The sequence below is a fragment of the Sus scrofa genome, chromosome 13, assembly GCF_054392235.1.
Source record: "Sus scrofa isolate SSC_HxYL_T2T_F1_AM1 chromosome 13, Sscrofa_HxYL_maternal_Yorkshire_Landrace_v2.0, whole genome shotgun sequence".
NCBI classification, from domain to species: Eukaryota; Metazoa; Chordata; class Mammalia; order Artiodactyla; family Suidae; genus Sus; species Sus scrofa.
The window spans coordinates 84667244-84681063 of NC_139395.1; the positions used below are offsets into that span (position 1 = coordinate 84667244).

Sequence of the window (13820 nt, forward strand, 5' to 3'; positions counted from 1 at the left end):
CAGGGAGAGATGCAAAATGGGATGGATACTATAGGTGAGGACAAACGGTTAGGGGATATATATTTTTTATGCTTCCCTATGAAACCTCCTCACAGTGAGGACTTTTAGGCATTCAAAATGAATACCTGTGTATGTACCAGACTTAAGAGATTCAGCAGTACAGATACAACTGAACCACTGTGTCTTTCAGATTCCAGGATGTTATCCTCCCGCCTCTGCAAAGATCACTTCCTCTAGCTCTCTATTATTCCCTTTCAGCTTTAGTACTTATACTCTCTATCATGTACCTACCATAAGCAAGCTATTGTTATATTATACCAAATGTGTCCTACTATAACTTTTTTTTGCTTGACATTTTTTTTTGAGTTTATCTATGTTATCTATATGCTTTAGTGCTTGATTCATCTCCACTTCTCATTATGTTCCATCGTCTAAACAGACTGTAGTACGCACCTTTCCCCATCTGTCCACCACCACAGCCACTTTTCCTGACGGTGCCAATCAGGCAGTCAAAAGCCATCTCCTTGGCGCTGAGGTGCAGGAGCTGGCTGGCCTCTACAAAGCGCCTTGTAATGTCCAGGGGGTTGACACCTATAAAAGGAATCATCAAAGGCAACTAATTTTCCTCTGGCATGGGCTACTGCTTCTAGAAAAGGACTTCCATACATGGCCAGGGAAACATGGGGGAGTGAAGCCTTATCCCCAGGGTGAGCAAGTGGGAGGGGGTTCCTAGGGAAAAGGCCTTGAGCTCCCAGAATCTGTCAGTGGCACTTTACCCTCCTCTCTTCCTACCCATAGGCTTGGGGATTGATGCTGTTGGTTTTTAAAATAAGGCAGCATCCAGAAGTCTCCATTGCTGATGCAGCTTATGTCCCTGATCTTGGATGACACTCTTGTTATAGACAGACCCAGATTTGACTCTTCCTGGTTCTAGCTGCTTGGCTCTGTCATGCTACCCACCAACAGGCCCTCCTCCTTGGTGCTGCTCTCTCTGCCCCTGCATCATTTCCACAAACTCCACCCTTCAATGCCTCTGACTTCATACCATTCTCCATGGCCAACTTCTCAATCTGGGCTTGGCAAAGCTGGTGCAATGTGAGGACCAAGTGGAGAACAGAGAGGGATGGTTGCAGGAAGGAGTCCATTTGCAAAGCATACGTTTGGCTGCCACCTTGTCACAGAACATCCTCAACACTTGTCTGGAGTGGGTGTAGTGGACACACACATGCATTCCCACGCCAGATGCTTCAGGGCCCAGGGAAAATGAGTAAGAAGCTGGTAAGCCAGCCTTGGTAGACTTACCAGATATGGACTCCAACATGGCCTTCATCTTCAGGGCGAGGAGCTCAGTCAGCAGGTGAATAGACTGCCGCTGGAACCTCTGCAGGGTCTCCTGGCTGGAGAGCTCCTGGTAGCCATGTTGGGGAGGGTGCATAGGGAACTTGGCTGGCCCAGTAGAGGCGGACATCATCGGCAGCAGGGGTGCTGGCCGGGGTGGCTTCTTTTGGATGGGGGCCGGCACAGGGGCAGGTTCCATGAGCACCTCGGGCGGGGCTCCAATGCTGATCTCCAGGCCCAGGATGTCAGATGGGGTAGGGATCAGGGGGTCAGCGATCAGCTCTTCCCAAGAGAACTCAAAGATGTTTCTGATGCCCTTGGGTACAGAAATGCCTGCATTCCGGCAAACAAGGAGCAGCCTGGAGATGCGGGCCAGCAGCTTGGGGGCCTTGGCAGTGTACTGCTGGTACAGCTCTTGGTTACTCTTCATGTCATTCATGTTCCTCAGGCTAGCATAACGCTAGGTAATACTGTCCATCTCGGACAAGAAGCACCTTCAGCTGTACGGGGCACAGCACCCTGAGAGCCAAACAAGGGCCCAAGTTCCTCCCTAACGTGAAACCTTGGGGACAGACGGGATGGAAATGCTGAGATGACCCTTACAGGTCATTGAGACAGTGCATCCTATCTGCAAGGACAGAGAAATAATTGGTCACTCTCCGCACAGGAGAGCAAAGGGACATCCCGCCCCAACCTTCCCAGAAACGTGTCAGTGGCGATGTTAGCAAATCGCTCTAGGAGAAGCCTGAGGATGAGCAGGTCCCTGAAATGGTTCCAGGGACAATCAGAGTAACTAGGTACCACTAGAGGGACTCCAAGCTGCAGGAAGGGAAAGGATGAGGAAGGGAACAGGCGCCACCTCACCTTTTGTAGTCAGGGATCCAAGGCTAGAAGATCTGCTTCTCTCTCAATAAAAACCTGCAGAAACAAAAAGATGTTTCATTGGTTCTCCCTGGAGGAAGATAATATGGAAGCTCCTAGTTGCTGTGTAAGGATGACCTGGATTCAACAGGTACATCTTGGGGCAGAGAGGAAAGAATGAGGAGGATGAACTTTCTTAATTCAATAACTAATATCATTTACTGCATCCCATCAAATCTAGAACTTGATACAGTTTATTGTAAGATGCACCAAGTTATAAAAAGAAAAAAAATCAGTGCAAGATGCCATTAACTGTAGGACCTATAAACATTTCAGGGTGGTTAAAATGGGGGAAATGTGTACCTCAAAATTGATTAATTAGAATAAATATTTTCCCACTTTAATAGAATTTCTTGAGGGCTCTGAGTATTCATCAAGGGGATATACGTGGCAGTGATATGAGCAGACACTATTAGATGCTACAGTAGTTTTTATCCTGATGTACTTCTAAGTCATATTTTATTTTTATCTTCTTAATTTATACCTATACAGACCAGTGTGAAGAACAATCTGATGAGCACAAAAACAGCTAGGAAAAAAAAACATAAATAGACTTCCAGGGTTCTATAATCAGATCTGAAAGTTTCATCCATCTGATCAAAATGGACCCCCATAAGGACATTTTTTGGTAATATATCAATATAAGCTATGATGACAAAAATGTAAAGGCACTTCTTGATCTTATGCTATATACAAGTGACAATTTCTGAGGGGCTTTGTGAGAGTACGAGCCACTGTAAAGGTCATTCAAGAATCCAGAACACAAAGGAAAGATTGCTCTAAATGAAGCTGAAAGCAGAGTGGGGTAAGGTCCCCCATCACCTTTGCCAGCATTTCCACAGATGGGCCAGATGTCCATTGTCTGATTTAAATGGACCCAAGCAGCACACTAGTGATATCGGCCTTCAGGGCAGAGGAGGGCTGCTGGCCAGTGCCTTCTGACAACTATCTTCCATGCTAACACCCACTCCCCACCACGTCCTCAGTCCTATTCTCTGGCCAGACAGTCTTCATTCTTTCACTCATCAAGCAGTGACCTCTGAAGCCATCCCAAGTTTGCCATTCCAGAATCTCACTTCTGGTGCATATCCTCAGTGTTTACAGAGTAAACCATGGTGTGAAAATGCTATTACCTCTCAGATTCATTCATAAATAATCAGAGGCTTACAGAGACAGAATTCTTAGTCAGGAACTGCCTGCCTGCAGACCCCTGACACAGAGGCCTTTCTAAACGCAACATGACTTCCCCACGGCCTTTGAGCTGCCTGTCCATCTATTAGCAAAAAAATCTCCCAGGAACAAGAGTCCCATAGAACAAGCCCTTCTGACACCCCACTGGTTTATAGGGAAAGTGGCTTTCTACATCCATTTGTTGACCCCGATGTCTCTATTCTTCAGCTTTGGAGACTCGGAAAAATAGGCTCTTTTTTGATATAAGTCTACAGAACAAGGAAGCTACTTAGAATCTCGGTCATCTGGGCAACCAGCCAGAGGGATCTGACCCTGACCATGCATGGTTTAAAGCCAGGACTCAAATGAAGAAAAGACAAAATACAATCTGTGAAATGTTAATTGGTTTGAGGAACAGCACTCCATCCCCCACTGATCTCTTTCAAGGTTAATTTTGAAGATATGCCTTACAAATAGATAGAAGCTGGTTTTCAAAACAGCATTATTGATATAATTCCCCTTTTTAAAAGTGTACAGTGGTTTTCAGTACATTCACAGTTGTGCAACCATCACCACTATCTAATTTTAGAACAGCTTAATCACTCCAAAAAGAAACTCACTCCTCCTCCTTCCCGGCAACCATTAACCTGCCCTGTCTCTCCAGATTTGCCTCCCCTGGATATTTCGTTTAAGTGGAACCATACTATGTGGTCTTTGTTTCCGGCTTCAAAATCATGTTTTTTGTTTTTTGTTTTGTCTTTTGAGGGCCACACCCTCGGCATATGGAGGTTCCCAGGTTAGGGGTCTAACTGGAGCTGTTGCCTCCGGCCTATACCACAGCCATAGGAACGCCAGATCCAAGCCACATCTGTGACCTACACCACAGCTCACAGCAACACCAGATCCTTAACCCACTGAGCAAGGCCAGGGATCGAACCTGCAACGTCATGGTTCCTAGTCAGATTCATTTCCACTGCCGCCACGACGGGAACTCCAAGATCATGTTTTTGAAGTTCATCCACATCACAATCCATGTCAGCACTTCATTCACGTATCTCATTATATGGAGAGACCACGATTTGTTGATCCATTCAATATTTGATGGATATCACTTGTTCCCACTTCTTGGCTATTACAAACAGTGCTGCTGTGAACATTAAGGTGCAAGGTTTTGTGCAGAGAGATGTTTTCATTTGGGTGGGGGGGTATAGCCAAGAACGGAATTGCTGGATCATATGGTAACTCAATGTTTAACAATTTCAGCAACTACAAAACTGGTTTCCAAAGTGGCTGCACCATTTTATAGTTATTTACAAAACCAGCAATGTACGAGGGTTTAAATTTCTCCATGTCCTTCATGTCAACACTTTTTATTATGTCTTTTCGATTCTAGTGCCATCTTAGAGGGTGTGAAGTGGTATTGCCTTGTGGTTTTGATTTACATTTCCCTAATGTCATGTGATGTTGAGCATCTTTTCATGTGATTATTGGGCACTTGATATCTTCTCTGGAGAAAAGTCTTTTCAGGTCAACCCTGGTTTATTAGGGAGTTCCCTTGTGGTGCAGCAGGTTAAGGATCCAGTTCAGGTCACTGCTGTGGTGCTGGTTCAACCCCTGGCTTGGGAACTTTTACATGCCAAGGGGCAGGGAGTTTCTTTGTCTCTTTCTTTCTATGGCCATGCTTTCGCATATGGAAGTTCAGGGCTAGGGGTTGAATTGGAACCATAGCAGCAGCCTACACCACAGGCACAGCAATGCCAGATCTGAGCCACACCTGCAGCCTACACCACAGCTTGTGGCAATGCCAGATCCTTAACCCACTGAGTCAGGCCAGGGATCAAACCCACATCCTCAAAGAGAAAACATCAGGTCCTTAACCCACTGAGCCACGACAGGAAGTTCCTAAAAAGCTGTTTTATTTTTTGTAAAGAAATGTCATTTTAAATTAAATGCACAAGCAACTTCTATTTATTCCCATATAGTTATCTCTTCAAAATTCAACTAGAGAGACCATATGACTTCATTCTGGCCTATGAGACACAGATGGAGCTGATGGGTAAGACCCTGGACATCTTTTAAAGGATTCTGTCTTCATGAAGAGAACACATTTTCTTTACGCATTGCCCTTCTCTTTCTTCTTGTCTGGAATGGGTGAGATGGCTGTACCTTTGACAGCCAATCTGGAGCAACGAGGGTACCTTCCAGCTGGAAGACATTACAGGTGGCCAAGAAGAGCAACAGAGCCCAGACTTCTGCTAACATCATGGCACCCTCATATCAGCACTTAACCACCTATCTCCAACCTTGTTTCATATAGCAGAATGAAACCCTAATCTCTTTAAGCCCCTTTATTCGGCTCTCTATTCCTGCAGACAAATGTGATTCCTGACAACCAGCATCACTTCCTCCCTTTAATACATCCAATTCCACTGTCATTCATTTTTCCATCACTGAGACATGGGCCTTGCCTTCAAGTAGCTCAACATGCAACAGGCAGAAGAGACTTACAAAATTGACTTATAAAATAGCTGATATAGGGAGTTCCTGTCGTGGCACAGTGGTTAGCGAATCCGACTAGGAGCCATGAGGTTGCGGGTTCGGTCCCTGCCCTTGCTCAGTGGGTTGACGATCCGGCGTTGCCGTGAGCTGTGGTGTAGATTGCAGACGCGGCTCGGATCCCGTGTTGCTGTGGCTCTGGTGTAGGCCGGTGGCTACGGCTCCGATTCAACCCCTAGCCTGGGAACCTCCATGTGCTGCGGGAGCGGCCCAAGAAATAGCAACAACAACAACAACAACAAAAAGACAAAAGACAAAAAACAAAACAAAACAAAAAAAAAAAAACAGCTGATATAGCTCACACTGTAGAAAAATGTACAAAGGTCGTGAAAACTCAAACACAAGTCTAAAGGAAGCTGCACAGACGGCTGTCATAAATAAGCAAGAAGCGGTTAAGCAGGTAGGATGGAGAAAGCATTCTTAGCAAAAGGAACAGTGTAGACAAAGGGACAGAGACATTTAAAGTCTGGCAGGTTCAGAGAAGAGTAAAACCCATATGGTTGGGGTCTCGGGACTCTACAGGAGAGTAACAGTTGGAAAAGTAGTCTAGAATCAGATGGTGAAGGGTCTTGCATGCCATGCCGAAGAACTTGCATTTGTTATGTAATCATATCTTTAATACACGTACTCAAATGTATTGTCTTTAATTGCCAGTTGTGTCCCATGTGGTCTCATCTCTGTAAATGGAGGGCAGGCACTCTGTCTTCTCCCCTTCTTACCATCTCCATGACACTAAGTAAGACACCAGGTAAGCTGCCATGTGCCAGAAAGTGAAAAATATTTGTGGCATCAAGGTCTGACAGATAGCCTAAGAGACATGCAGGTGGCTATAAACCAAATTTCAATTAATGATTCCTAGAAAGAAATGAAAAGATCAAGGGAGAAGTTTATAAAGGATAATGAAAAATGACTGCTTCTATTCCAGCATCTTCATTCAACATTTCACTGCCTGTCTCCTCTGTCCTAGGCTAGGAGCAAGACAGAGATAAGGGGAGGTACAAGCTACCATGACAAGTCAGAGTGCTCTCTGCCAGGCAGAAGGGAAGTCCAGAGAGGCAGCATCACTGGGCGGCCAAGAGCTCAGGCCACATGACCTTGAGCCTGGCACTTGTGGACACTAGTCCCTGCCCCCTAGGACTGTGAGGATTAAGTGAGGTCAGACATGTTAATGGTTGGCACAACGCCTAGAAGAGTTAAGTGCTCAATGAATGTTAAGTGGAAAAAGACAATGATCTGAAGTGGTTGAAGAAGGCTGTATGACAGAAATGACTGAAATTGATGCGGAAATAGAAGCTGACTAGTGAACAAGGACAGGAAGAGCAATCCAGGTGAGGGGAACAGGACTTGCTCAGCCGAAGCCTCTGAATAGCCTGGCACGTGTGCAGTACTGCAAGTAACCAGGGGAATGCCACAGGTCATTGGTGAGGGTGGGGTGGGGGGGGTGTACATGGGAAGGGTGGGGAGTAGCCTGCTGAGCGGAGCTCGTGTAAAATGCTGAACCTGGACTTCATCTTACAGACAATGGGAAACCAAGATTCCAAGCAGAGGTGGCAGCTTTATTTTAGGGTGCTCCGCCCAAGGCCAGCAGTACAGTGGGAAGGAGTGAGATATAGTAGATGAGTTAAGGAGGAAGCTGTACCCAAAGCACCCTGATTTTTGCCAATAGTAAAAAAAGCAATGTCCAACTCCAGGCCCACCGGGAAGAGTCCTTAAGGAGGCACAGACCTAGCAAACTCCCAGGGTTACACAGTGGGGCACAAGCAGAACAAGGATGACGAATGGGAAAGTTCTGAACAGGTTTTGGGAACACCAGGGGCACTCAACCAAGAAGGAAGCTGAGGGGGAAATTCAGGCATAGACTTGAAATAAGAGAAAAGGGCATCCTTCCTTCTCATTACTGGCACTGATACAAAAATAAACCTTTAGGTAGAAGTTGTAAAAACAAAATGAAACTTAGCTCCCTCAAGTTACCTGGTCTTGGCTGTCTTTTCGATCCTCTCTAGTTTCTGGCTCTCTCTGGTTTTAACTAGAATGCTTTTGATAAAGACAGTAAGCAGGCCTGATGTACCATTATGACTGCCATCAGTGAGCAAGCACAGCATTGGGCTAGGCCAGGCAAGAGAAGAGGCCATGCACCAAAGAGATGGAGATGGAATTAAGAAAATCAGTAGATGCTGTCCTCTTCATTCAATATACAGAAAATGTTCTGAACAGATGCTTGACTTCTCTTGGCAGATGAGAGGAAGAAAGGACTGAACTATGGAGTGAAGCAGATCTGAGTTAGCAGTGAGGGCTGTGTGATCAAGCTTATAGCCAGACCAGGAAACTGGAACCTCAAAGTCACCATGTGTCCTCAAGTGGAATTCACTTGCCAACTACTTGCATTCTCTACCAGGGGGTATACTGTGGCATCAAGGGCCCTTAAGATGGGTCTCCTCGCAAGACTGGTTAAGAGACATAAAAATGATCAACTCAGGAGTGCCTGTTGTGGCTCAGTGGTAACAAACCTGATTAGTATCCACAAGGACATGGGTTTGATCCCTGCTCGCTCAGTGGGTTAAGGATCTGGCGTTGCTGTGATTGTGGCATAGGTCACAAATGTGGCCTAGATCCTGAGTTGCTGTGGCTCTGGTGTAGGCCAGCAGCTGCAACTGTGATTCAACCCCTAGCATGGGGACCTTCATAGGCAGTGGATGTGGCCTAAAAGGACAAAAATAAATAAATAAATAAATAATAATAAAAAAAGATCAACTCTTGGACCCGGGGATTTCATTTCTGAAAGTAATGCTGAAAGGAACAGTTTTAAGAGGAGGGGGAGTTCCCATTGTGGTGCAGTGGTTAACAAATCCGACTGGGGACCATGAGGTTGTGGGTTCGATCCCTGCCCTTGTTCAGTGGGTTGACGATCTGGCGTTGCCGTGAGCTGTGGTGTAGGTTGCAGACGCGGCTCGGATCCCACGTTGCTGTGGCTCTGGCATAGGCTGGTGGCTACAGCTCCGATTCGACCCCTAGCCTGGGACCCTCCATATGCCGCAGGAGCGGCCCAAGAAAAGGCAAAAAGACCAAAAAAAAAAAAAAAAAGGAGGGAAGTGAAGGTACTTGGATAAAGATGGTTAAACCAAAGAAAAAGATGCTTCCAGTCACTTCATTTCCAATAGTGAAATAATGCAGGCAACCATTATTTCAACTGAGGAAGAGTTTAACAATGATGTACATTAATTTGAACTAAAAGGCGGCAAAAAAAGGAAAAAAAAACTTGGTTGTTTTAGAAATGTTAAATTAAAAACAAAAACAAAAACAAAAAACAAAAAACTGGAGTTCCCATCGTGGCTCAGCGGGAACAAATCTGACTAGAATTCATGATGACACAGGTTCAATCCTTGGCCTTGCTCAGTGGGTTAAGGATCTGGCATTACCGTGAGCTGTGGTGTAGATCACAGAAGCGGCTCAGATCCCTCACTGCTGTGGCTGTGGCATAGGCCAGCGGCTACAGCTCCAACTGGACCCCTAGTCTGGGAACCTCCATATGCCTCAGGTGTGGGCCTAAAAAAGACCAAATAAATAAATATAACCCCACAAATGGTAGGTCTATGGGATTACACACCCCATAAACACCTATGCTGATCGTAACTGGAAACAGAGATACAAAGACTTCCCTTTTTAAGGTAAAGATGACATTTTCAGGAAGAAGACAATAAACAAGGGTCCCTCCAAAGACAGTAGCAGCATGTTCTTGGACAGCCTTGTGACCTGGGAGACCTGGGCTGGGAGCAGGGTGCATTGTTTCCTGGTTTTCATTATCAACTCTGAATAACCAGGACTATCTGTGTAGAGAGAAACGGTGTGGGGAGTGAAGGGTCAAGAGCTATACCAGAGTTCAAGCTCAGGGAAGCTTACTTACTGATAATGACCAAACAGACACAGAACACAATGCACCCCAGGAAAAGGCTTGCAACCAGGCAAAGTTGCCACCTAGCAGGTAAGCTCACAGGGTTAGAGAGAATGCGGCAGTTAGAAATGTAGTGGGGAAAGATCCTGTTTAAATGGAGGGTGGAAAATATTTGAGACCATTCCCGTCACTGGACAGAAGTACAGTTACTAGGCACCATTACGTAAACAACTGGGATTTAATGAAAAACACGGTAGCAGAAGACCAAGAAAACACAGTAGGCCTGGTTGATAGGTTTTCACTAAAACCCCTGCTTCATTTGACTGTTCTGCCTGTCCCATCTTGCTAGACAATGCTCTACAGCAACCCACCAGTCTCCCAACTCCACCCTGCCCCTCCACATACACATAAAGTGTCCAGGCCCACATTAGCAAATGCTTCACCAGCAACCAGCCAGCCACTGGCAGGTGTGAGGACCAAGGTAGTTTCACCTTCTCTCATGGTTTTCAGCAAGCCAACAAATTCTTTTCCAGTATCATCACTTACCTTAGCCATATAGTTTTTTACAAGAACTGCCTAACATATAACTGACTTAGTTCAATTTACTGGCTGAAAAGAAATTAAACACATATGGTATGGCCACTCTATGCTATATTAACTGTAAAGACCAGTACTCACCTCCATTCCAAATTCTAAATTCTACTGCCTCATCTGTATGTCACAACAAGGTTAGCTGCCAGCCATCCCACAGGCTGCACTATGGCTTTAAGAGGAAATAAATTATCTCACACAAGTCTTTGGCAAATGCATGGCTAAACATAGCAAGAATCTCATGTATATGGATTTAAAGTTTCTCCTTTGGGAATTTTGCAAGCATACAAAATGATTTATTTAGCCAATTCAAACAAACTGTATCGCAACACACAAAGGCCTGGAGAAAAGATTACAACAAAAACAAATAATTCAAGGCAACTTCTATCTGAAACATTTCACTTAGGTCAACAACACTGTAAATGAAGTGTGCTCATGCTTTATGACCGGAGATGTGAACACTTTGGATCCCTAGTTAAACAGCCATAGAAAGATCACGAATGCTTAACGCACGGCAGCAGATCTGTTGCCCATCCTTTATTTACTAACAGGAGAGCTATGTATGGCCAGACCACAAAGTGTGTACAGACAGGTCATTCAGAGCTGTGCTGTGCATTGAGCAGCACTAGACACATGTCTTTTAAGTATCTAAAATGTAGTTAGTATGACTAAGGAACTACATTTTAATTTTACTAAGTTTAAACTTGATAAGTTCAGTTACTGGTAAACTTTTTAAGTGTTTTATGTATATTTAGAACTACTTAGGTATATGAACTTATTTTTTCAAATGTCTGTCTTAAGAAATATACCTATAGATCAGGTATTCCTTATGAAAATATAGCATCAGAATTAAGATATGTCTTAAGTGGATACCTAGTAGATTTGAAGACTGGGAGTGAAAAGAAATGTAAAATATCCCACCAATATTTTGTATATATTGGTTCAGTGCTGAAACATTTTAGATATACTAGATTAAATAAAGTACAGTGGACCCTTGAACAACAAGGGTTTGAACTGCACAGGTCCACTTGTACGTGAATTTTTTTCAAAAAATACTGCAATACTATAGGATCCACGGTTGGCTGAACCTATGGATGCAGAACTGCAGATACTAAGCACTGACTATGGCACTTGAGCATCAGTGGATCTTGGTAACCCCTGCAGATACCCAGGGATGACTGTATACCACAAAATTAACTTCACTTTTTAAATGCTGTTCCCAGAAGATTGAAAATGACACAGAGCTTACATTCCCTTTCTGGGGAGAGCTATTCTGGAGCTTGGGTCTGCAGTCTAAGACTCTAGTGCCACCTGCTGGACACACTCATAAAAGACAGGTCTTATGAGAAACATTAAAAAAAAAAATTAACTATGTTAACACTGAAGAACTCTGAATCTGAAATGGAAGAGGATGTAACAACTGGGCTTACAATACAGTCAACAAAACGTGTTATTAAAAGGGGATTAGAGGAGTTCCCTTGTGGTGCACCAGGTTAAGGATCCAGCATTGTCACTGCAGCAGCTTGGGTTGCTGCTGTGGCACATGTTTGAGCCCTAGCTCAGGAACTTCTAATTGCTGGGAGGCCACAAACCTGGCCAAAAAAGGGGAGAGGAGGGACTAGAAAGAGGCTTATAAAGTCTTTGAAATCCTAGAGAAAATCTGACTTACAGTTATTAGTTGACAGTGACCATGAGCCAATGAGCACAACTGCTCTGCTGTCCACTGTGGGTGCCCTGGGCAAGAACAAAAGGTTATCTGGTGGCCCCTTCCAAGACCACTGCCTCCCATACTCATGGGTTTATTGTTGCCTGACTAGCCTTCCCATTGATCCTCCACAACCTGCAGCTCCAGTCCTTCTGCTCTACCTTATAAATATACCCCCTTCCCATCCTTCTCATATTTTTTCTATTATTTTCCTTCTTCCTTTTTTTTTTTTTTCCTATTTTTTTCCTTATGGTTCTAGGATATCTAATAATTCTATTTTCTCCTTTTAGTATTCCAATGTCTCCTCTCCTTTTGTCCTACAAGCTGTTTCTGTTGGTTTTATGGTTTTACACTTAGGTCTCTGGTTCATTTTGAGGTGGTTTTCTTAAGTGCCATGAAGTACAGGTCCAAGTCCATCATTTTGCATGTGGATAGTCGGCTGTCCCAGAACCATCTGCTGAAGACTATTCCTGCCCCACAGTATGCTCTTGGCATCACTGTCAAAAATCAATTGACTATAGATGTATGGGTTTAGCTCTGGACTTTCCACTCTGTTGAGTACCACATTTTTTTTGATCCCTGTAGCTTTGTAGAAAGTCCTGGAATCAGGAAAGAAGTCTTCCAACTCTGCTCTTTTTCAAAAATTTGGATATTCTGGGTCCCTTGAGATTCCATATGAATTTTAGGATCAACTTGTCAATTTCTGCAAAAAAAGCAGCTGAGTCAGTTGGTTTTCTTGTAGATTTGTACAAAGAGGTATTTGTCTGATTAGGCTGACAGAAGGATCACTAATAGGTCTGGTAACTTTGTCTTTAATGTGAACTTTGGGATTAAGTTTGCAAGAATTTGGGATTTTTGTTTACTACTGCTTGATACTGAGGCAAAAGAGCAGAGGGCACTGGAGAAGCACAAGTCTGGAGTACACATGTGCTTAAACAGTCTGCCATTTAGACAGTCACTGAACCATTTCTGCACTCCAGCTTAAAATCTGTAATGAAAACAGGGGTGCACACATCAACACCACCGTGTTGTGGGAATTGTGGGAATGGAGGCCTTGGGCTCCTTTGTGCACTTGGAGGACCTGCTCGAGCACCTTCTTAGAGGACTTACTGGCCTGGGAGGTGGCCGTAGGAGCCCTGTGGCCCACTGCTTGTCTGCAGCTGTGAAGAGGACACTGAAGTGTATCAGGTAGAGGACAGCGATGGTACCCAGGCCGAGGAAGTTCTTCTGGAACCCTGCTTACCCACCCATTGTTAATTAAGATGAAGCGACCTAGCTGGCCCTCAACCCTAGCCCAAGTCCATCCCAAACAGGCTTCTGAGGTGACTCAGTTCCTGAGAGAGATAAGGGCCTAGACTGGGAAAACCAGCAAGGCAGGGGGAGCTGAAAAACCAACCCTGGTGGCTAAGGAGCATCTTGCACTCTGATCAGGCCCCGCAGTCTCCCTATATTGAGTGTGCCTCACTCACTCAATATACACTTACTTAACGCACACTATGCATGGCTATGATAATCGCCACTCAGGAAGGGGTGACAACAAAAACAAGTGACTTTAACGTCTACCTTTCAAAATTGTGAAGTTCTCCTCCCTGGTCTTCCTTATCATTTCAAATGTCATGGCTTAATTCACCAGCTTCCGAGTTCCCCTGC

General features: G+C 44.6%; 1 protein-coding gene across 5 annotated transcripts in view; it reads right to left on the reverse strand.

Annotated features, from left to right (window-relative positions):
• Positions 1-10581, reverse strand: part of C13H3orf20 (chromosome 13 C3orf20 homolog) — a 127277-nt gene extending 116696 nt beyond the window's left edge. For 2 of the 5 annotated variants that reach the window (XR_014823856.1, XM_084989526.1), the window contains exons 1-4: positions 10421-10550; positions 2203-2256; positions 1303-1966; positions 454-591 (exon numbers count right to left, since the gene is read on the reverse strand). Coding sequence is in view for 4 of the 5 variants with exons in the window: in XM_084989526.1 (XP_084845652.1) it covers positions 454-591; positions 1303-1777 (613 nt within the window). In the remaining variant the exon portion in view is untranslated. Of the gene's footprint in view, positions 1-453; positions 592-1302; positions 1967-2202; positions 2257-10420 lie in introns of all 5 variants that reach the window. The other 3 variants (XM_084989525.1, XM_084989527.1, XM_084989524.1) reach the window with 3 other exon arrangements.
• Between the last annotated feature and the right edge of the window lie 3239 nt (positions 10582-13820).